The sequence below is a fragment of the Lacerta agilis genome, chromosome 2 (genome assembly GCF_009819535.1).
Source record: "Lacerta agilis isolate rLacAgi1 chromosome 2, rLacAgi1.pri, whole genome shotgun sequence".
Classification (NCBI taxonomy): Eukaryota; Metazoa; Chordata; class Lepidosauria; order Squamata; family Lacertidae; genus Lacerta; species Lacerta agilis.
Genome location: NC_046313.1, coordinates 115,131,291 through 115,156,263, shown reverse-complemented (window position 1 = coordinate 115,156,263; position 24,973 = coordinate 115,131,291). Strand labels below are relative to the sequence as shown.

At 45.7% G+C, this 24,973-nt stretch overlaps 1 protein-coding gene across 1 annotated transcript in view; it reads right to left on the bottom strand.

Annotated features, from left to right (window-relative positions):
- The window catches only part of LOC117042852 (BOLA class I histocompatibility antigen, alpha chain BL3-7-like), a 34,102-nt gene that overhangs the window by 8,842 nt on the left and 287 nt on the right, over window positions 1–24,973 (bottom strand). The window contains exons 2-5 of the mRNA XM_033142511.1: window positions 18,340–18,615; window positions 17,437–17,700; window positions 12,144–12,428; window positions 11,762–11,764 (exon numbers count right to left, since the gene is read on the bottom strand). Coding sequence (XP_032998402.1) covers window positions 11,762–11,764; window positions 12,144–12,428; window positions 17,437–17,700; window positions 18,340–18,615 — 828 coding nt within the window. The remainder of the gene's footprint in view (window positions 1–11,761; window positions 11,765–12,143; window positions 12,429–17,436; window positions 17,701–18,339; window positions 18,616–24,973) is intronic.

Genomic DNA, 24,973 nt, shown 5'->3' with positions numbered 1-24,973 from the left:
GGGAAAGATGGAGGGCACAAGGAGAAGGGGACGACAGAGGACGAGATGGTTGGACAGTGTTCTCGAAGCGACTGGCATGAGTTTGGCCAAACTACGGGAGGCAGTGGAAGACAGGAGTGCCTGGCGTGCTCTGGTCCATGGGGTCACGAAGAGTCGGACACGACTGAACGACTGAACAACAACAAGGTGCTACTGGAAGGAATTTTTTTTTATTTTGTTTTGACTATGGCAGACCTACATGGCTACCTACCTGTAACTTGAATGTTGCTGGGAGAGTCTGGAGGGTCCATGTGCATCACGGAGGAGGTGAAAATATTTATTGGAGAACCATAAGGGTTTTGCCAGAATCCTCCTGTAATGGGAAATGGGTAAAACAGCTTTCCTAACTCCAAATCAAATACTTTTGAAAGTCCTCAGTGGCTTGTGACCCTGGAAGTGGGGTCTTCTCCCGTCCTCTCCTCCGCAGATGACTTTTCTCCCTCTCCTTTCCAGAGGTGAGGTGGTCGACAACTGCTAACTGCCAAGGGGGGGGGGTGGAATTCCTCCAGTAGCACTTTAGAGACCAACAAAGTTTGTTCTCCTGGCAAATAGGAGGGGAAGAAATGGAGGCAGTGAGAGATTTCACTTTCTTGGGTTCCATGATCACTGCAGATGGTGACAGCAGTCACGAAATTAGAAGACGCCTGCTTCTTGGGAGAAAAGCAATGACAAACCTAGACAGCATCCTAAAAAGCAAAGACATCACCTTGCCGACAAAGGTCCGTATAGTTAAAGCCATGGTTTTCCCAGTAGTAATGTACGGAAGTGAGAGCTGGACCATCAAGAAGGCTGATCGCCGAAGAATTGATGCTTTTGAATTATGGTGCTGGAGGAGACTCTTGAGAGTCCCATGGACTGCAAGAAGATCAAACCTATCCATTCTCAAGGAAATCGGCCCTGAGTGTTCACTAGAAGGACAGATCCTGAAGTTGAGGCTCCAGTACTTTGGCCACCTCATGAGAAGGGAAGACTCCCTAGAAAAGACCCTGATGTTGGGAAAGATGGAGGGCACAAGAAGAAGGGGATGACAGAGGATGAGATGGTTGGACAGTGTTCTCGAAGCCACTGGCATGAGTTTGGCCAAACTGCGGGAGGCAGTGAAGGATAGGCGTGCCTGGCGTGCTCTGGTCCATGGGGTCACAAAGAGTCGGACACGACTGAACAACAAAAAGTTTGTTCTTGGTATGAGCTTTCGTGTGCATGCACACTTCTTCAGACAGCACACAAAGCTCATACCAAGAACAAACTTATTTGGTCTCTAAGGTGCTACTGGAAGGAATTTTTTTATTTTTTATTTTGTTTTGACTATGGCAGACCAACACAACTACCTACCTGTAACTGCCAAGAGGGGATTTTAAAGTTAGACACCCTTGTAGTTCAGATTTCCTATATGATTGCTTTGTTGCATGGTTTTAAATTTAAATTTCAGATTTTTTGTCGAAAAAGTAGGGAGGGTTGGAAGAATCTGAGTAGTGTGGGAAGGAAATGATGCAGGGAGGAGGGGAGGAAAAAGCAGGATCATAAGGACACAGGCACGACCTCACTTGATACACTTAGTTTTGTAAGTAATAAATTGATTGTATAGCATTTACCGGTATATCCTGCCTTTTTGCTTAGACACCCTAGATGGTTTACAATTTTACACTTCTCCTAAACATAAACCACCCCATCCCTCCTTTTCCTTCTCTCAGGGCATAATGGGGTCTGTTGTCCTGCATCCTATGCAGCTTTGCAATCCTTTCACCGGGGCCAAAAGTGTCATTAATAGTGAGTGGTGTCCATTGCCAGATAGTATCTTAAGCTTCCTTTTTTTCCTCCTCCAACCCAACCCCTTTTCCTTTTGTGTTGTGTCTTTTTTAGTATAGGCCTGAATGCAGGGACTATCTTATTGCTGAGATTTGTAAGCTGCTTTAGGACCCTTTTTTGGCCGAAGAGCAGGATAAAAATGCTGTAAGTAAAATAGCCTCAGCTTCCTGATTTGCATACAATATATATTTTTCAAATCCTGGGAGGTAGAAATGAAACAGCCGTCACAAGTTCCAGACGGGTAGCTGTTGCAGCAAAACACACAGAGCCTTGTGGCATGAGAGTCTTATGAAATGTTATTGCAATACTATGATAAAATTATAAAAACACAGGTAATCACTGTGAGGGATCCTATTCCCTCCCCTTCAATACTTCCCCAACAGTGACTCTCCCTAAGTTTCACTGACAACTAGGATGAATCCTTCAGTGTTCATACGGGAGTTGTCTCTGGGGTACCTCAGGGCTCTACGTTTGAAAACCTCTTGCCACCTATGGGATCTCCCTGCCAGGGTTCCCACCTACTGCAGTTTGCCTTCCCTTTAGGCAAATAAGTGGCACACTTGGCTTCACTGTCCAGCCCTCTGTATGACAGGAGAACAAGCAAACAGTTTCCTCTTCCTCAGGAAAGCTTTGTTCTCTCCTCTTAGTCACACCTCTTAAGGTACTGATACACTGCCAGAGTCAACGAACGTTTAAGCACATTTAACTTTATTAGGTAACTAGAAAACATGGATGTCTCGGGTTATTACTGGTACAAATCTTCTTCTCATGTAATTCAGCTTTGTTATAATATTTCCTGCATCCCTTTAGCAATGGTAATGACCTTTCCTCCCATTCCCCAAAGCCTAACCTCGTATTTTCTCTCTCTAAACCTCCACCCCCCAACTGCCAAACCCCCAACTGCCTTTTAACGGTTGTTCCCCCTCCTTTTAAAACGCCAACTAGCTCCGCCTCCCAGGGAACACCTTCCTAACATGGGAGTGAGAGGTTAACCCATAATGAACCTGAACCATCGGCAGGCATTATTCCGCCACAATCACCACCTCCTTTATTTGAACAAGTTAGATTGGTGCAGCGCAGGGATGTCCAACGCCTAAGAGACTGTGATCCACTCGCAGAATAAATAACTGGCAGTGATCTACCCCGGGAGGGGGGGTTCAGGTCAAAGTTGTTTAGCTTTTTTTTAGGGAGCAGATACAAACATGTTGAACTTGAATAAAGACAAAGCTATCTTTAGCCATCTCACCCCTTGCTTTTTCCTGCAAGACCAATTGCAGTCGTTAACAGTCGTCAACAGGTTTTCCACACCTATCAGCCAATCCCCCATTCCCACCCCCCTTCTGAGTAATACCCCTCCCCACTCCCTCACTATATTTAAGGGTCTGGTGACTTCTGTTTCAGCGTATCTGAAGAAGTGTGCATGCACACGAAAGCTCATACCAAGAACAAACTTAGTTGGTCTCTAAGGTGCTACTGGAAAGAATTTTTTTATTTTGTTTTGTTTTGACTATGGCAGACCAACACGGCTACCTACCTGTAACTTGAATAAAGGAGAAAGGGGATAGGTCGCTCACCGAAATATCGCTAAGGAAACAATCAGCCTCACAGCGAAAACTCCGTCTTCCGTTCTACCGATCATGTGCGAATGGGGAACGGGGCGAGGGGGCAGGGAAGGATGCTGTTTTGCCACAGCAGAGGAAAGGGAGCCCGCCATCGACTGTGCTCTACCAAAACCTCACGGGGGTCAACAAGTCGATCGCAATCGACCTGTGTTGGACATCCCTGGTGTAGCGTATGCTGGCTTCTGCATTACGCATAACTCTTCAAGAGACCCATGAAAACAGACTTATTTTGGGCTAGGTGTGTGTCTGTGCTTTCCACATAAGTTGATGTTAAAGTGGGGAATAAACAAAGTCAGCCAGTCATCAGCTCTGATTACATCCTGAGGAATTAACACTCATTGCCAAACTACAGATACCGTTTTTTCATTCCATAGGGCGCACCAGACCATAGGGCGCACCTTGTTTGTAGAGGAGGAAACAAGAAAAAAAAAATTCTGGTTTTCCTCCTCTAAAAGCCCTGTTTTTTGCAGCTTTTTTGCAAAGAGAAAAGCCCTGCTTTTTTGAGGATCAGCTAAAAGTTTTGCAGCTTTTTTGCAAAGGGAAAAGCCCTGGTTTTTTTGAGGATCAGCTAAAAGTTTTGAAGCTTTTTTTTGCAAAGGGAAAAGCCCTGCTTTTTTGAGGATCAGCTAAAGGTTTTGCAGCTTTTTTGCAAAGGGAAAAGCCCTGTTTTTTGAGGATCAGCTAAAGGTTTTGCAGCTTTTTTGCAAAGGGAAAAGCCCTGGTTTTTTGAGGATCAGCTAAAAGTTTTGAAGCTTTTTTTGCAAAGAGAAAAGCCCTGTTTTTTTGAGGATCAGCTAAAAGTTTTGCAGCTTTTTGCAAGGGGAAAACCCCTGTTTTTTTGAGGATCAGCTAAAGGTTTGCAGCTTTTTTGCAAAGGGGGAAAAGCAAAGCTCCTTTTGCAAAGGGGGAAAAGCAAAGAGGAAAAGCCCCATTTTTATGGGGTTCAACTCACATTTCTGCAGCTTCTAAAGGAAAGGGAGCCTTTTCTACAGTTTCCAGACAGATAATCTAATCAGCCAGTCACATGTCGCTGGGGAAACAAACAACCTCCTTCTGCAGCACATTCAACAATGGAGGGTGGGGCTGAAAGGGAGCCGGGACTCTTATCTCTCTCCCGATCTCTTGCTGATCAGCTGCTGAGCTGGGTCCTTTCAATACCCCCTTTTCTCTTTGCAAAATAAAAAGCACGATCCGCTTTTGGCCCCTGGGCAATTCAGCTCCAGTGACCACCATTCGCTCCATAAGACGCACAGATATTTCCCCTTACTTTTTAGGAGGAAAAAAGTGCGTCTTATGGAGCGAAAAATACGGTAGATGCAGGGAGCCGTCTAATCTCTTGCGTTTCTTTTAAAGCATTAACAGCTGCATTTGCTGGAGGCCACTGTTCCAGTTTTTATTATTATTACTAAAACAATTTCCTCATCCCCACCATAATTTAGCTAAGCAATTAAAAATATAAGACTTAGGAACATCTAAAGCTGCCTTCCATAGGGTCAAACTACGTCCTTCTAGCTTAGAATTCTTGGCACCAACATGTGGCATAGAGTCACAAACAGTATTTTTCTTTTTTTTAAAAAAGGACGCTGCACACTTCCACCCTAAGATATGGTATGACGGAGAGCAGCAAAAAAAATGATGCAAAGTTCCCATGTGCTTCTTCCTGCAGAGCAAAAGCCCCAAACCCTTAAATCTGAATAAGAGGGAGAAAGTTCTAAAGAAATCCCATCTGCGACAGGAAGCACAAAGATCAGCCCATTATAGGGCCAAGTATTTTTCGACTTGCTGGCTTGACGCAATCCTTTCAACAGAGGTTCCTCCATCTGGTGTCCCGAGGCCCATCCTGGAATTCTCCAATTGAGCTGCTTCAGATTTCCAGCTTGCATCTCTTCCTTGAACGGCCCCCATAACTGTCAATACATGGCTCTCCCTTATTCGCTGTCCTGCCATCGGGCAGGCAAAATAACTCCACAAGAGGAGGGCGATCTACCCACCTCTCTGCTCAGATGTCAGAGAGGTTCCTCTGTTTCTACTGCTCTTCGAGCCGATGTATCTGCTGCAGAAAAACACACAGGAGGGTGTCAGGTTAACTGAGCACAGTGAAGCTGGCAAGGGATGGGGGCATCCAAATCACAGAGCATCTAGTCCAGCCCAGCTCCCCTTGCAGAGGACTCCAATCCCAGGGCATGATCAAGACCAGGCACCCCCAAACTGAAGCCCTCCAGATGTTTTGGCCTACAACTCCCACGATCCCTAGCTAACAGGACCAGTGGTCAGGGATGATGGGAATTGTAGTCGAAAACATCTGGAGGGCCGAAGTTTGGGGATGCCTGATCAAGACGTACATGAAATGTACAAAACAAAACAAAATAAAAAATTCCTTCCAGTAGCACCTTAGAGACCAACTAAGTTTGTTCTTGGTATGAGCTTTCGTGTATGCACACAAAAGCTCATACCAAGAACAAACTTGTTGTTGTTCAGTCGTTCAGTCGTGTCCGACTCTTCGTGACCCCATGGACAAGAGCACGCCAGGCACGCCTATCCTTCACTGCCTCTCGCAGTTTGGCCAAACTCATGTTAGTAGCTTTGAGAACACTGTCCAACCATCTCATCCTCTGTCGACCCCTTCTCCTTGTGCTCCTCCATCTTTCCCAACATCAGGGTCTTTTCCAGGGAGTCTTCTCTTCTCATGAGGTGGCCAAAGTACAGGAGTCTCAACTTCAGGATCTGTCCTTCTAGTGAGCACTCAGGGCCGATTTCTTTAAGAATGGATAGGTTTGATCTTCTTGCAGTCCATGGGACTCTCAAGAGTCTCCTCCAGCACCATCATTCAAAAGCATCAATTCTTCGGCGATCAGCCTTCTTGATGGTCCAGCTCTCACTTCCAACTAAGAACAAACTTAGTTGGTCTCTAAGGTGCTACTGGAAGGATTTATTTTATTTTATTTTGTTTTGACTATGGCAGACCAACACGGCTACCTACCTGTAAATGAAATGTACAGGAAGCAAAAATCAAAAGGGCACCTTCTGGGCAAAAGTATCCAGGTGAGGCTTGTTATGGACAAAGGTACCTAACCCACACATCAGAAGCGTTGAACTCCTGAACTTTGCTTCAGAGCATGGGTAGGCAAACTAAGGCCCCGGGGGCCAGATCCAGCCCAATCGCCTTCTAAATCCGGCCCACAGACGGTCTGGGAATCAGCGTGTTTTTACATGAGTAGAATGTGTCCTTTTATTTAAAATGCATCTCTGGGTTATTTGTGGGGCATAGGAATTTGTTCACACATGACTGAATACATGGATCTCGCAGAACTGACCGCGAAACTCCGAGACCAGAGGGAAGAAACGGTGCACGAGGATTGGAAGACTATTTGAAAAGACGTGAAAAGATAGACATTTGAAATTGAAATCAGTGGATATATAAGGCTACAGTAATGCCAGAAGTTAGATTAAGATAGGATATAAGAAGTAGTTAGAAATATGATATGTTTGTTTTTATTAGGATTAAGATTAAAGTTAAATGATGATTATTGTTTATTAAGATTAAGATTAGATGAGAAAGAAGATTTTATAATGTTATAAAGTTACTAAAGAAGATTAGAAATGAACGCAGAAGGGAGGATGTGAGGAAGTCCCCAAACAATGTTAGGAACAAGATAAGGATAGTTAAATAAGTGTTTGTTTGTTAAGGTTTTTGTATTTTTTTGTAGTTTGGAGTTTTTGTTGTATTTTGTATTTTGTGTTTTATTGTTAAAATTTAATAAATTCTTTATAAAAAAAAGGAATTCGTTCACACCCCCTCCAAAAAAATATAGTCCAGTCCCCCCAAGCTCTGAGGGACAGTGGACCAGCCGCCTGCTGAAAAAGTTTGCTCACCCCTGCTTCAGAGCAAAGGAACACGCTTTGCTGCATAGCATTTATATACATATGCAGTTATATACATGCCACATGCATTTATATACATATGCAATTATATACATGTCACTGGTTTCTATACATTTCTCTCCATTAGACAACCTATATGTAAAGGTATAGGACCCTTGGACAGTTAAGTCCAGTCAAAGGCGACCAGGAGGTTGTGGCGCTCATCTTGCTTTCAGGCCTAGGGAGCCAGTGTTTGTCCACAGACAGCTTTCTGGGTCATGTGGCCAGCAGGACTAAACTGCTTCTGGCGCAACGGAACACCGTGATGGAAACCAGAGCGCACGGAAATGCCGTTTACCTTCCTGCCACAGTGATACCTATTTATCTACTTGCACTTGTGTGCTTTCGAACTGCTAGGTTGGCAGCAGCTGGGACAGAGCAGCGGGAGCTCACCCCATTGCAGGATACTGGCACACACGCTGCGATGAACCTCCACTTCAGACTCTCCCCTTGTTACTAAATGAATTTTTAATCAGGTGTTCTGGGTCAAATTACAATGCACCCCACCTGTCCCTCTGAGGTCCGTCTGTTGTTGCCCTTCCCTTTTATCTATAATCTGGGGATCCCTTAGTAACGGGAGTTTTCCTGTCCAGCGGCCGTGGCCGGTTATATCCTCTGCTCTGGGCTTCAGGGGTTAACCTCTCCTTTGCCTACAGTTCGGGGTCTCTCCTTATTAGATCTCTTCACTATATCAGTTGGCTATAGCCCTCTTAGCAACTCTGTGGCAATACCAAGGTTTCCGCCCGCTAGCCCCTCCTGAGGGAACTCCAAGACACAAACTATCGCCTTTCAGGTTAGTTTTGTCCTTTCCCTGAGTTCCCCTCCTCAAGAGCCTATATAACTCGCTGCACCAAATGAACGACGATATTTTCTTAGCTCAACAATAAGAGGTCTTTATTTCTTACAGAACATAACGGTTTCAGTGATGGTTCATAAGCTTAGTTTCACAACAGTGTAAACTCTTTCTTTCAGCAACATATACACATCTTCAACGATCCTAACCTAACCTAACCTAACCTAACCTAACCTAACCTAACCTAAACCTAACCTGGCCCCACACCCTCCTTCTTCCAGTCACCACTCTCCTCCCACTAACGGCTGCTCCCTCCTTTTAAAGAGCGGAATGTCCCGCCTCCCAAGGGGTATCTGCCACTCAAACTGGGGAGCCCATTAACTCCTAAAACACCGAGGGTCTCTGAACAGCCCCTAACTTAGATCTGATTCATTACACACGCACAGCGAAAGTGATGCCAGACCCAATCCTTCTAAATGGATGGATCCAACAGCAGCTCCAACCTGCCCCATGTAGACTGGATAAACATTGCTTAAATCTGCTAAAGTCTCACACTCCCTTCATCTCTCCCTGTTGGCCTCGCTGGCTGAGGCCAAAAGCATTTGGAGGGCTCCAGGTTGGGGAAGCCAGCAGTTGAGCATTGGCACTGGCAGAGCTGAGCCAAATACTTTGCGGAGAAAGGTGAGTTTTGGAGGAGGCACTTGAAGGAAAGGGGGTCCTATGCAGGTGTGTGCGGAGGCAGTTTCAGACATACAGGCCAGCAGAAGGTGTGCCCTCACTGCTTCTAGTGAAGGACAGAATGCTGCGAATTGCCCCGTGAATTGCCCCTCTCTCAATTTCCCCTTAATGTAATTTTCTGTTTTCTGGGAGTATGGGAGGTTTAGCTGCCCTTTAAAAAAAATAAATAAATATCAACTTTATTTAAATTTAACAATTTCACAACAAATTTAAAAACCTTTCGTAGATACAAATACAAAGGAATAACAACAACCGCAAAAGATAAAAAACAAACAAACAAAAACAACAAAAGTAGAAACCACAAAAAGTTGAAAAGGGGAAAGGAAAAAAAATAAAGAAAAAAGAGAAGGGGAAAAAAGGGCAAGACTAAGTGTATAGTCACGTAGGTAGCTTCTTCCAATGCAAGAGAGAAACAAGCAGAGGAAACAAAATACAGTAGTTAATTCTAATTACACATTATTCAACGTTTTTCCTTTCCTATATTCCTCCCTGCATTGCTGCAGTTCTACACAAATAATCTATACAAATAGTCTATACAGTGACTTCCACCTTCCATACAGTACTTTGCTTCAGATTCATCCTTCCGTCTGTTTTAAATCTTTTTCCTATCTTTCATCTTTCTTAATTTTAATTCAAAATAAATCTTCCTACTTTCTTTCCTTTCTTCACAAATTTCTTTCACTCTAAACTGAACCAGATTGTCGATTTTGATCCTTGTTTTTTAAGCTGCCCTTACCTTTCCGTAAGATGTATTTTATTTTCTGTCTCCAGTTTTACAGTGACCTTGTGCTGTTTCGAGTTCACACAGGCACCCCACATGCCTTGAACAAATCCTCCCTTGTGCCACCGTCCCACCCTAGGCCTGTCCCGTGCCGGAGGAAAAACTCGCAAAGAGGGACATCTCACTTACTTGGCGCAGCTTGGTGTCTTAGCCACATCTCTGCAGAGAGAGAATCAAATTATGAGTTTCAGTTGTCACAAGGGAGGGCACATAGCATAGCCAAGGCCTGCAAAGCCCCAAAGTCACAGAAATCCCCTACATTTTAAGTGGCCAAATGAAGAGGAACAACGAGAAAAGTTTTCCTTCACAAGGAAAGAGCTTAACTGTGAACAGTTGTGAGACCTAGTCAAACAAGTGGGTTACAGATTCTGGAGCCTCTAGTCGTTTTACTCATGACGATTCTTCAGGACAGAAAGGGATGCAACGGAGATCGTCCAGCCTCCTTGTGGGGAAGGACCACCCAGCAGATGATTTTCTGGGGAAAGATCCCAGCAGACACTCCAGGAACCTGTCACTAGTAAAAGGTAGGAAGTCTTCCAGATTCCAACTACCGTATTTTTTGCTCCTTAGGGCGCACCTCGTTTTTAGAGGAGGAAATGGAAAAAAATATTTTTCTGGTTTTCCTCTTCTAAAAGCCCTGTTTTTTATGATCAGCTAAAAGTTTTGCAGCTTTTTTTGCAAAGGGAAAAGCCCCGTTTTTTGAGGATCAGCTAAAGGTTTTGCAGCTTTTTTGCAAAGGGAAAAGCCCTGGTTTTTTCAACCTCCCTCCCTCTGCAGCACATTCAACAAAGGAGGGCGGGGCTGAAAGGGAGCCGGGGACTCTTATCTCTCTCCTGATCTCTTGCTGATCAGCTGCTGAGCAGGGTCCTTTCAACACCCCCTTTTCTCTTTGTAAAATAAAAAGCATGATCCTCTTTTGGCCCCTGGGCAATTCAGCTCCAGGGACCACCATTCACTCCATAAGATGCACAGATATTTCCCCTTACTTTTTAGGAGGAAAAAAGTGTGTCTTATGGAGCAAAAAAAACATCGGAAAATCGGGACACTTGGAGGGTACGTGGTACTTACTGATGCCCACGGAGATGCCGGCCACCAGGACTACAGCCCCCACGATGCATAGAATTAGAAGCCCGCTGCTGAATGCTGGAGGTTGAACAGAAGAAAAGAGAAAATAAATACAATTTTTATTTAAAAAAAAAAGTATTAAAAAAGCTTTTTTAAAAAAAGAAATCAAATTTCTTTAAAAATCCCTTAAAAAGATAGTTTTTTAAAAATCCTTTTAAAAAAATAAAAAAATGTCCAGTAGCACCTTAAAGGTAAAGGTAAAGGACAGTTAAGTCCAGTCGCGAACGACTCTGGGGTTGCGGCGCTCATCTCGCTTTACTGGCAGCGTACAGCTTCCGGATCATGTGGCCAGCATGACTAAGCCACTTCTGGCAAAACCAGAGCAGCACACGGAAACACCGTTTACCTTCCCGCCAGAGCTGTACCTATTCGAACTGCTAGGTTGGCCACTAAGTTTGTTCTGGGTATAAGCTTTCGTGTGCGTGTACACTTCTTCAGATAGAAGAAAGAGGCCTGGAAACGATGCCTTATGAGGAACGGCTTAGGGAGCTGGGTATGTTTAGCCTGGAGAAGAGAAGGTTAAGGGGTGATATGATAACCATGTTCAAATATATCAAAGGCTGTCATCTAGAGGAGGGAGAAAGGTTGTTTTCTGCTGCTCCAGAGAAGCGGACACAGGGCAATGGATGCAAACTACAAGAAAGAAGATTCCACCTAAACATTAGGAAGAACTTCCTGACAGTAAGAGCTGTTCGGCAGTGGAATTTGCTGCCAAGGAGTGTGGTGGAGTCTCCTTCTTTGGAGGTCTTTAAGCGGAAGCTTGACAGCCATCTGTCAGGAATGCTTTGATGGTGTTTCCTGCTTGGCAGGGGGTTGGACTGGATGGCCCTTGTGGTCTCTTCCAACTCTAGGATTCTATGATTTACAAACACTTCGGGTTCATAGAATCATAGAATCCTAGAGTTGGAAGAGACCACAAGGGCCATCCAGTCCAACCCCCTGCCAAGCAGGAAACACCATCAAAGCATTCCTGACAGATGGCTGTCAAGCCCCTGCTTAAAGACCTCCATAGAATCATAGAATCAAGAATTCTATGATTGACAGGAAACTCAGAACAATATTTTCCCCTTAAGGGGGAGGCCACAGGACTTGGGAGCTCATGAAATTCAGAGGGGTTCGGGGAGGGATATCTAAGACAGACAAACACACACCCCCGACTCCATCTCCTCTCCTCTCAAGGTTTGCATGAGTCCCCGACCATATCAGCAAATAGGAAAAGTTTGTCTCCAATTGGAGGTTGTCAATATCAGCTGCGATGCTGCTAGTTCCCTGGGGTGCTCCGTCCTCCCATAAGCCTTTGCTCCCTGCTGCCTCTCACCAGGCTCCTGCCAGGCCACATCCAGGTGTTTGGCCAGAGCTCCGTGCTCCACGTGGCATTGGAAGCGTTTCCTCTCCTCGGGGTTGGTTTTAATACCGAGCACGGCGTGGTAGGTCCCGTCTGAATTGGGGGCGACAACTCTGCGGAAGGTATCCTGCACCCACACCTCTCCGTCTTTCCTCCAATAGGCGTTGATATCCTTCGGGTAGAAGCCGTACGCCCGGCAGACGAGGGTGGCCGGGCCTTTGGAGTCCTCCTTACTCGTCACCTTCACGACGGGAGGCTCTGTGGAAATGACAGAGGCGTCCAAATGCTGGACTTGCAGCTTTTTGTGCTCCAAGACTTTTTTTCACCTTCATTTCCTCTCACACTTTATGAATTCAAGTGCCGGGGGTTGGGAACCAAGCAGCTCTAGAAAAGACAGGATTCCTTCATAGTCCTCCTGCCTGCCTGCCCTGAAAGGTGCCCAGGAGGTGCAGGAATAGATTTAGACAATAGGAAAAAGGATATATAGTTTAGTTATTATTATCCTCCCTCGCTCATGTGAGTGAGATCAGCAGAGTACCATCCTTTGCCAATTTAAAACTAGAAGCTAAGACAATGTTACTTTAAGCTTCTAGAAACAATAATCCAGGATGCTTTCAGGCAGAATGGATTTTCCTGGTACAGTGGTACCTTTGTTTTCAAACGGCTTAGTAGTCCAACAACAACAACAACAACAGAGAATTTTTGGACCAGTGGGCTCAACAAATTTCTACAGTGATGTCAGGAGAAATTTGTTGAGCCCGCTGGTCCAAAAATTCTCTGGACTTCCAGTAGAGATCTAGCTTACCCTTTTACTCCAGGATTCTAACCCAACAGTAACCTTGCAAGTGGCAAGGTATCTGACTTCGGTTTTGAACTATAGGAGGCGAAATGGCCTATTACAGGAATCCTAATGGTTCTTTTCCACCCCTTTTGGGCCTATAACTCCTGATAGGTTGAATTTTTATTTATTTCTCCTGATTGTGAATATTTTATGTTATTATTCTTATTTTAATGTAATTATTTTAGCTGTTTTTGCATGGATTGTAAGGCAGGTATGATTTGCGTGTCTATTTATGTATGAGCTTATAGCTGCAATAAAGTTTTGTTATTATTATAACAACAACAGCAGCAGCAGCATAATAATAATAATAATAATAATAATAATAATAATTATTATTATTATTATTATTATTATTATTATTATTATTATTATTATTTATTTATTTATACTCTGCCCATCTGGCTGGGTTTCCCCAGCCACTCTGGGCGGCTTCCAACAAAACATTAAAATACAATAATCAATCAAACATTAAAAGCTTCCCTAAACAGGGCTGCTTTCAGATGTCTCCTAAAAGTCTGGTACTGTAGTTGTTTTTCTCTTTGACATCTGTGGGAAGGCGTTCCACAGGGCGGGCGCCACCACCGAGAAGGCCCTCTGCCTGGTTCCCTGAAACCTCACTTCTCGCAGTGAGGGAACCTCCAGAAGGCCCTTGGTGCTGGACCTCGGTGTCTGGGCAGAACAATGGGGGTGGAGACGCTCCTTCACGTATACTAGACCGAGGCCGTTTAGGGCTTTCAAGGTCAGCACCAACACTTTGAATTGTGCTTGGAAACGTCCTAGGAGCCAATGTAGGTCTTTTAGAACCAATGTTATATGGTCCCGGCGGCCACTCCCAGTCACCAGTCTAGCTGCCGCATTCTGGATTAGTTGTAGTTTCCGGGTCACCTTCAAAGGTATGGATCCTAAACGTTGCAAACCTGGAAATAAATGTTCTGGTTTGCAAACTTTTTTCAGTAGCTGAACATGCTCCATTTTGAGTGCCACACTTTCATTTTGAGTGTTACGCTGAGGTCTGTCTTTTTCTGCTATTTATTTTGTGTTTTTGTGGCTTTTTGTTGTTGTTGTGATTGTGTGGAACCCAGTTCAGCTACTGATTGATTGATTGATTGATTGATTGTGTGACTGCAGTACCTTGTTTATTGATTTCATTTTATGGATCAATGGTCCTGTTCCATAGTAAAATTCATGTTAAATTGCTGCTTTAAAAAGTCTGGAACGAATTAATCCGTTTTGCATTACTTTCTATGGGAAAGTGCTCCTTGGTTTTGGAACGCTTTGGTTTTGGAACGAACTTCCTGAAATGATTAAGTTTCAGAACCAAGATACCACTGCATTATCCCTCTTCTCCCCCACTTAAAAGCAATCACACACACACACACACACACACACTGTTTTGTGAAGAAATAAAAGCAGTGTTTACTTACATAATCTGGGTCTCAAAGCAGCAATTACAGCAGCAAAATTAAGGCAGGTTTATAACTACTATCGAAGGTACAAAAGTACAAAATCTAAGTACGAAACGGTGGCTGAGCATGCAGATGCGGTTACAGCTTCTTGCCAAGGCACAGAAAGGAAGTGATCTCGCAGGTTTTTCTCTAGCCAATTTAACAGGAAAGCTCTGAACCTCAGCCCTTTCATATATGGCAAAACATGAATCATTGGGTGACCACAATAATGTTCCACATAAGGTAAAAAAGGCCCCAACTCCCTGGAATGGAGGCGACATATGAGTTAACCGGCAGGTCCAGCGAGAATTTCAGGAAGACGTGAAGCCATAAAATACCTTAGTGTTTTTTATGACTTTCCATAGGGCTGAGGCTTTTATTTCAGGGCGGGGTGGTGCAAAGAGAATAATTCAAAGCCTGGACATGTTCTGATATATCCAGCCTGAAAGTTCTCAACATCAAGAAGAGAGAATTAAACCCTTTCAAGCAGAAAACTTGGTCAGGTCTGTCTCCACTCTGCTTGCGTTCTTTATTTATTTCATTTTTAAAAAAATAAATCATTTTTATTTTATTTTACAGATATAAAATTATAACAACCCAGATGCGTATCCATATATAGAGATTACTCTGAATCTCGAGACTCCCCCCCACCCCCTCCATGGGTCCTATTGTCAACATCTACAACTGCATATTTTCCTATGATCTATATTTTATATCCATCTATATGATCCGTAGTATTTGTTACATTACAAGTGAGATTAAATTCCTGCTAATGTTTTCATCTGCTTGCAAAGGTCTCACAAATAAATTATATTTCCCCCCCCATTCTTTTAAAAAGTTTTTGTCCTCTTAATTCCTGATGTTCTTTATTCATTTCAAAAGATGGGGATAAATATTCTAGAAGTGTGTCCTCTCCACCACCCCCAAGCTGTCATCATCATCATCATTATCATCATCATCATCATCATCATTATTATTATTATTATTTCTACAGTCATACCTCGGGTTGCGAACGCTTCGGATTGCATACTCCGCAAACCCTGAAGTAAAGATCGCCCCACACGTTACGACAAACCTCCCTGCCCACTACCCCTCTGTTACTAAGTGTATTATTTCTGAGGTGTTCGGGGTCACTTTTTCTATCCACCCCACCTCGATGCCTTGAGGTCCGTCTGTGTGGATAATCCCCTTTTATTATAACTAGGGCTAACTTAGTAAATGAGTTCTCTTGTCCAGCTGTCATGGCCTGTTATATATATATATTGCTCTGGGCTCCTGGGTTAAGAATACCTCTCAGCTCTATCAGTTCTGGGGGTCTCTCTCTCATTAGATTCCCCCCACTGCGTCAGTTAGCTAAACCCTTTTAGCCACTGTGTAGCCTTACTGAGGTTTCTGCCCTTTTGCCCCTCCTGAGTGAAACTCCAAGACACAAACTATCACCCTGCCGGTCAGTTTTGTCTTTTCCCTGAGTTCACCTCCTCATGAGCATCCATATATCGCTGGACCAAATAAATGCCGTTTTTCTCTTGGCTCAACAAAAACAAGTCTTTATTTATTTCAGAACATCATGTTTCGCATATTTCAATAGTTAATCAGCTTAGTTACATCTAGAATATAAACTCTTTCAGTATAACCAACTGATCTTCATCCTATCCTAGCCTAACCACCACTATCCTGGCCCCACACCCCTCTTCTTCCCTGTCTCCACACACACCCTCCCTCTTCTCAACTGCCAAAAAAAGGCTGTTCCCTCCTTTTAAACAGGGGGTCGCCCCGCCCCCAAAGGATGAACTGTCTGTCAAAATGAAGGTGGCTTAACTTTTTCTGCGCTGGGGTGTCATACCTCCTCCACCGTAGGGCCAATCCGTCACACATGTGCAGAAGCGTTCTGCGCAGTTCACACATACGCAAAAGCACGATATCGCGCTTTCACGCATGCGCAAAATGGACACTTGGGTTGAGTACTTTTTGGGGTGCGAACGGAACCCCGAAACGGATCAGGTACGTAACCCGAGGTACCACTGTATCATGTGGCAGCTCTTGGCTCCCATCAGGGCCGTCTTAAGTAAATCCGGTGCCCTGGCGCGAAGATCTCTCCAGCGCCCCTTGCACTCCACCAGGCAGGGCCAGGCGCAGCAGGCAGCTGGAGGGTGCGGCACGCGGGGACGCCGAACTCACGCTCCGCCGGGCAGGGCCAGGCGCAGCGGACAGCCAGAGGGTGTGGAGGGGTGGGTGGGGACGCTGCCAGCTGTGCTCTGCCTCCACCTGCTTGGCTGAAGCGGCGGCGCGGCGCTGCCGTCCAGGGAGCCTGGCTGCAACGCCGACGGGAGGCTTGCCGACAGCCTCCCCGCGTCCGCAGCCCGAGAAGAGGCGGGCGAGAGCGGCGCTGCCGCCGCCGCTTCAAGTCCCTCGTCTGGGGGTTGGGGGGGAGGAACGGGGCGAGGGGGAGCAGCCAGAACGAGAATACTGTACCCCTAAATTGCCGCCGCTGATCGCCTCCTCCTGCCTTCCCATGCCCTCCTCCAGTCCTGCGCAGTGGCAGGCTGGAGAAGCGCTCCGGCGGCCAATTGCGGCGCCGAGAGGAGGTGCGGCCGCCGGGGATCGCACCCGCCTCCCGGGCGGGGCGCACACACCAGCCAGGGAGGGAAGGAGGGAGGCAGGGCTGATTGCTGCGCACCCAGCTCGCCGCCGCCAATCGCCTCCTCCTGACTTTCCCCTGGCGGGGGGCAGGCTGCTACCCCTACTGAGCCCCCGACGTGGCCCCGGACCTCTTCTCTGGCGCCCTCCAGAACGTGGCGCCCTGGTGCACCGCGCCACTAGCCTTTATGGCTAAGACGGCCCTGGCTCCCATCACCTTTGCGGTGTGGTCTAGGATGGGTTTAGGCTGGGTAGAATATGAAGGAATTTCCACACACACAGACACAACCCATCACAGGTCTTGTTCCCATCTCCCTGCATCTGCCCTCACGCAAACACTCACCTGTCCTCAGCAAAGCCTCCTTCCCGTAGTCCAGGTATCTCCGCAGCCACGCAACGCAGTCCTCCTTCCCCTCGTAAGCCATCACAGAGACCGTCTGGTTTCCAGTCCGGCTCACTCGGGCTCCTCTCTCGACTGCCATCCAGGAGAGAGACTCCATGTCAAGGTCAAGGTAGACTCTCCCATCGTAGGCTTCCTGCTCGTGCACTCCTTGGCGCCCCTCTTGGCTCAGATCGCAGCCGTACCTGACCTGCCAGGTGTGCAGGCCTGTGAGAAGGGGCAACGCAAGAGGTCAGTGGGACAGGGGAGCAGGCGAAACCCCCACAGACCCTTAAAAGAGGTTGGGCAAAAATTTGATTATTTTTAACCTCAGGGAAGAAGAGGCAGACTGGATAATTAAGTTAAGTTAGATGATGTGTAAGTCTAAGTTTAAGAGAAATAGAGAAGATTAAATAATTAGGTAATTTTGTTTTAAAAAGTGATCAATATGTTTAGATATATAATATGCTTGGAAATTACAAACAAGGAATTTAAGAAAGACAAAAGTTACTAAAGAATATTTGACAAGGGACGCAGGAAGAGGAGATGGGACGAAGTCCCACCACAATGTGAGGAAGGAGTATTTGATAAGAGGTAGATTTTGTGTTTATCTTGTGTGATTTGTAGTTGGTGTTTGTTAGTTTGTAGTTTGTTTGATTTTTGTGCATAAAATACTTAATAAATATGATTTAAAACAAAAAAAACAAAAAAATGCTTGGTGCATGGAGGGAAAAGGGGCTTCTGTCCAGAGTAGAGCTCCTCCTTCCTTTTCTCCCAGTTGCCCCCCCCCAGGCTCCCCATTTCCTGACCAGGGGAGGGATAAATATTGGGGAGGGGGACTCGCTGCCCCTTACAAAACCCACTCACCTGTGCTCTGCTCGTGGTCACGCTGCACACTCTCCAGAACGACTCGGAAGACTTCCTCCGCATCCCGAAAGATCTGGGTCATATTGTCCCAGTAATGGGGGTAGTCCTGCCCCACCTTCCGGACCCAGGACACCTGAGGGAGGGCTCTTTTCCTGTCACTGTCATACTCAATGAAGATGTGGTCATCAATGGACCCCTGAGCGGTGAACTGGGGAAGCCCCTGGCCAGGCTCAGACACCCTCGTGTAGAAATAGCACAAGGAGTGTGAGGAGGAGCCTGGAAAGGAAGACAGAGAGGGGCAGAATTAGGGGTCCAGTAGGTGGCCATGTGGGTTAAACCACAGAGCCTAGGGCTTGCCGATCAGAAGGTCGGCGGTTCGAATCCCTGCGACGGAGCGAGCTCCCGTTGCTCGGTCCCAGCTCCTGCCCACCTAGCAGTTCGAAAGCACATCAAAGTGCAAGTAGATAAATAGGTACCACTCCGGCGGGAAGGTAAACGCCGTTTCTGTGCACTGTTCTGGTTCGCCAGAAGTGGCTTCATCCAGGGGTGTAGCAAGGGGGGCGAGGGGGCGGGCCGCCCCGTATTCCATAATGGAGGGGGTGACAAATTATCAAGGAACAAAAAAAAATTGATTTTTTTTTTTGAAAAAAAATTCCAATTTTTTTGGGGGGGAAATACCTGCTCCGAAGGTCTTATGTTACTATACTAGGGATTATATAGCTATATATTAAATTTCATGCATATCGGTTAATATCTTGACCCTCCTCCACCAAAATAGCTGTTCACTTGGCTGTTTTCCTATGTCATAAAGGCTGAAATTTCAGTTCAGAGAACACTTTACTGTTCCCAACCCTAACCCTGTGGAAAGCCATCTAATTAGACTTTAATTTGATTTTGAGATGTTTTTAGGAGGTAATTTAATTATTCTTTGATTTTATACCAATGTTATGTATCTGATGTTAGCCACCCTGAGCCCGACTTTGGCCAGGGAGGATGGGATATAAATAAAAGTTTTTATTATTATTACTTGTTATTATTCCTTTGTAAGAAAATATGAAATAACGTAAAACAATTTTTGCGGGGGGGGGATGAATGGGAGAGTTGACAATAAATTTTCCGCACCGGGTGCCACCTGACCTTCCCATGCCTGGGGGGGGGGGGTGACAATTTTTTTTTTGCCCCCGGCTACCAATTTACCTTGCTATGCCCCTGGCTTCATCATGCTGGCCACATGACCCAGAAACTGTACGCCGGCTCCCTCGGCCAGTAAAGCAAGATGAGCGCTGCAACCCCAGAGTCGGATACGACTGGACCTTTACCTTTACCTTAGAATCATAAAATGAAGGTATCCCCGAGGGCCATTTAGTCCAACCCCCGGCAATGCAGGAATCTCATCTAAAGGTTTCTAAGTATTTAGGAAGGATGTTGACAAGCTGGAACATGCGCAGAGGAGGGCCTAGAAGCCAAGCCTTATGAGGAACGGTTGAAGGAGCTGAGTAGCCTGGAAAGGAGGCGACTGAGAGGAGATAGGAGATCCATCTTCAAATATTCCAAGGACTGTCCCATCGGAGATGTAGCAAGCTTGTTATCTCCTGCTCTGAAGGCTAGAACTCAAACCAATGGCTTCAGGTTTCAACAAAGGAGATTCTGACTAAATATCGGGCAGAACTTTCTGACAGTAAGAGCCGTTTGGACAGTGGAACCGTCTCCCTCGGGAAATTATGGACTCTCCTTCCTTGGAGGTTTTTAAGCAGAGGTTGGATGGCCATCTGTCCTGGATGTGTTAGCTGAGATTCCTGCATTGCAAGGGGGTTGGATTGGATGACCCCAGGGGTTCCCTCCCAACTCTAAGATTCTATGAATTGCTGTGCAAAAAAAGGGAGAGAAATATGTCCATATCTGGGAGAGGCTGACTGTTATTTCAAGCCAGATACTTCATCCCACCATTTCTGATTTGGAGGGGGGGGGAACCTTTCAGGACTGCCCCAACCCTGATTCCACACAGCATCTTGGGATGGGGTGAAATCCAACAGGAAACCAGTATGGTCCTCAACCCAGAGCATGTTCCAAATGGGATACTTGGAGCTGCCCCCATCAATGTGATCAGGTTAAACACCTTTTTGAGTCACTTCACACACTGGGGAATTTTTTTGGGGGGGAGGGGGCTTTCCTTTGGAGTTAGAAAGCAGTTATCCAAGCACTCCTCCCTCCCCAGAACTGCTTTCTGAATTCAATTCGATTCCAAAGAAATAATTTAACTCCCCAGATTATGAGAAAACTGCAAACACCCCAGCTGAGCCTAATCAGGGCTCCTTTGCTTTTTGGGCAGGGGGTGTTTTGTCAGGAAGAAACCCACCTTCCCAGCGATGCCAGGCACATGAGGAAGATGGCGGTGGAGAAGGCATCCAAATCGTACTTCTTGCCCAAGATGTCCCTTCCAACTCTAAGATTCTATGACCCAGTGCTTTTTTCCTAAACAAAGTGTTTAGGGGTACTCTCATTTTCCTAAAGGTAAAGGGACCGAATGACAAAGCCGCTTCTGGCGAACCAGTGCAGCGCACGGAAACGCCCTTTACCTTCCTGCCGGAGTGGTACCTATTTATCTACTTGCACTATGACGTGCTTTCGAACTGCTAGGTGGGCAGGAGCTGGGACCAAGCAACAGGAGCTCACCCCGTGGCAGGGATTCGAACCGCCGACCTTCTGATCAGCAAGCCCTAGACTCTGTGGTTTAACCCACAGCGCCACCTGGGTCCCCCTCATTTTCCTACTCATATTGAAATACTGCCCCTCAATGAGCCCAAACTTAGATTCACAAAATGTTGAGGGGTATGCGTACCCCTGCGTCTCCACAGAAAAAAAAGCACTGCTATGATCCATGAATCTTTGTCCAACATGGAGCTCAAACCCACACCCCTGAGAGGAAGAGTCTCATGCTCTACCGACTGAGCTATCGATTCTGCCGCTCTTTGCTGACTTGGAAGAAATGCAGTATTTTAGCCATAATTCATGTGTGGGCATGGACCTGTGCATGTTCCTTGCAGTTCCATGCACTCTCTAATAATAAATACCACCCTGGACAGCACAAATGCAAGAAAATTTGCTATTTGATAAAGCACATTCCATTAACAAGTGAACACAAGTTACCAACATTGGCACAATCACATAAAAAGTAAAAAACCCAAATGTCAGTTGAGTCCAATGACAATCGGATCAAAGAGCAGTTCTTTTGTACTTTATTTTGATGGCCATATCGCTTCGCAAGTTGCTTTGGGTGCCTTCTGGGGAGGGGGGAGAAACTAAAAAGGTGATGAATAATATTAGAGATGTTAGCACTCCAACGGTGGGCAATGCCTTTTATTCGGCCGTCTGTTTTCTGCACATTTTGCTTTACAACCAACTAAAATGTCACAATAGTGGCAAATTTTCTAGTCCTCTTTGTTTGCCCCAAGCGGATATTGCACAAGGAAGAATATAAAGCAGGAGTTTTTCGCTTGGTGTTATCGCTGGTGAGCTCAGCTTGAAGTCGTGGTCCCAAGGAGGAGATTGCCCTGCAGAGGAAGGTTCGACATTTCCTGTTTTTTAATTCTGCCGATCTGCTGTTTTCCCTTCAAATTAAGAGCCAAACTACACCTAATGTAGCTGTACCAAGTGTGTGCGGTTGTGGTTTGTTATCAAGACCGCAACATGACAGGGGCGGAGGACATAGGGAGGGGAGGTTTATTTTTTAAAAAAACTTTAAAATCAGCTTTTAAAACTACAAATCGCATTGGTGCCCATTGGTGCCCCCGACCCCGGCCCAACCAACTAACCCCAGAAACAAAATAAAATAAAAAAATTCCTTCCAGTGGCACCTTAGAGACCAACTAAGTTCTTGGTATGAGCTTTCGTGTGCATGCACACTTCTTCATTGTACAGTATCTGTGGGGAAAAAAGACTGTATCTGAAGAAGTGTGCATGCACACGAAAGCTCATACCAAGAACAAACTTAGTTGGTCTCTAAGGTGCTACTGGAAGGAATTATTTTATTTTATTTTGTTTTGACTATGGCAGACCAACACGGCTACCTACCTGTAACTAACCCCAGAAAGTGAAACTTGCCAGAGAGGAAAGAGAGTCTTGTGACACCTGAAAAATTAAGAGGCTTTTTTATGCCATAAGCTTTGAGAACTAACATCTACTGGAGGAGGTGCAGAAACTGTTTTCCTGAGCGGTTTGTGTTTGTGTGTGTTCACACATGGAGGTTGTTTTTTTTTAGGGGGGTAAATAGTGAGGCCAGAAGTAAAAAAGATGCAGAAATGTACCTGTTACAGGTAGGTAGCCGTGTTGGTCTGCCGTAGTCAAAACAAAATAAAGATTAAAAAAATTCCTTCCAGTTGCACCTTAGAGACCAACTTTGGTAAGTTTGTTCTTGGTATGAACTTATATGTGCATGCACACTGAAGAAGTGTGCATGCATGTACCTGTAAGCTCATACCAAGAACAAACTTAGTTGGTCTCTAAGGTGCTACTGGAAGGATTTTTTAAATTTTTATTTAGAAATGTACCTGTTACTACAAACGTTTCGCCCACCGGGAAGCCAATTAATGCACAGACCCCAATAAATGCAGCCCAGCCATGCAATTAAATCCTTGCATATCGTGGAAAGTCGACTTGCACCCCTGTTCCTGCCTGAATTCCTTTGGGCGTCCTCCCAGCAAGAACTGGGACAGCAAAATCCGCCTGGCACCGTCATCTTTCAGTGCCAGGCAAAAGCTTCTCTCTTCTGCCAAGCAGCTTTGCAAATTAGGGTAATGTTGCTGAATGTTATTTGTGTTTTGTGGCCAAAGCAAAATTGTATTTTCTCTCTGCTGTTTGGCTGGGATTTATCCCACGGCCTTCATTGTATTTTTCTTTTCTCCAACTTAATGTTATGGTTGGTGTTTTTAAAATGGTGTAAGTCACTTGCTTTGGCGGGTGGTGCTGTGGGTTAAACCACTGAGCCTAGGGCTTGCCGATCAGAAGGTCGGCGGTTCGAATCCCTGCAACGGTGTGAGCTCCCGTTGCTCGGTCCCTGCTCCTGCTCTAGCAGGACTGTAGTTCTCTTCAGGTGAAAATGTGGTGTGTTAAATTCAGTAAATAAATCAAGAGAAGGAATGCGGGGGACTTATGGGAACTGGGGAGGGGAGATAAGGTTTTACCTCTTGCTTGTTTCTTAGAAGGCCTTTAGTTTCCCTTCCTTATTGCTACGGCTCTCCGATGTGTGAATCGTAGTTCGCCAGGCGCTGGGCAGAAAGGAAACAACAGACAAACACAGAAAGCAGGGGGGCCACCCCATCTACACACCAGACTTTTACAACACATTCAAAGCACATTTCCCCCGTTCCCAAAGAATCACAAGAACTCTAAACTGCTGGCAATTTAGGTCTTTCAGGGGTAAACTACAGTTCCCATACTTATTTTTCCAAAGCTGGAGGGAGGTGGGGGCAGGTCAAACCAGGCAGCACGGAAATATTTTCCGGAGGGGGGCTAACAGGCCGTACATTCAAAGCAGATGCAACAAACATTGAAAGCAGCTGGCTCCCCCCCCCCAAAAAAAGTCCAGGGAACTGTAGTTTGCAAAGGGCGCAGGGAATTATAGCTCTGCAGGGGGGGAAATGAGGGCTGCCTGCAACTGAAAGCGCAAATTATGGTCTGAAGCTCAACATCAAAAAAACTAAGATCATGGCCACTGGTCCCATCAACTCCTGGCAAATAGAAGGGGAAGAAATGGAGGCAGTGAGAGATTTCACTTTTTTGGGTTCCATGATCACTGCAGATGGTGACAGCAGTCACGAAATTAGAAGACTCCTGCTTCTTGGGAGAAAAGCAATGACAAACCTAGACAGCATCTTAAAAAGCAAAGACATCACCTTGCCAACAAACGTCCGTATAGTTAAAGCTATGGTTTTCCCAGTAGTAATGTACGGAAGTGAGAGCTGGACCATCAAGAAGGCTGATCGCCGAAGAATTGATGCTTTTGAATTATGGTGCTGGAGGAGACTCTTGAGAGTCCCATGGACTGCAAAAAGATCAAACCTATCCATTCTCAAAGAAATCAGCCCTGTGTGCTCACTAGAAGGGCAGATCCTGAAGTTGAGGCTCCAGTACTTTGGCCACCTCATGAGAAGAGAAGACTCCCTGGAAAAGACCCTGATGTTGGGAAAGATGGAGGGCACAAGGAGAAGGGGACGACAGAGGATGAGATGGTTGGACAGTGTTCTCGAAGCGACTAGCATGAGTTTGGCCAAACTGCGAGAGGCAGTGAAGGATAGGCGTGCCTGGCGTGCTCTGGTCCATGGGGTCACAAAGAGTCGGACACGACTGAACGACTGAACAACAACAACCCCTTTGGCGCTTGCAGAGTTTTTGTAAGGGCTGCAGCCATTGCTACGCAGAGTAGACCCAATGGGCACGACTAACTTAGGTGCATGAATTTACATAGGCCTGCCCTTGGAGATCTTTTTTATGTGCAGCAAGTGACTAATAAGTTCGATACTGTTGTGAGAAGGACGAGAGAGTTCACCCCCACCTGAATATACCTGTATTTAGGAAAACACGTTTCTATCTTTTTATCACCCAAATTTCTGGGTTGGAGGAGTGGGCAGGACTCAGG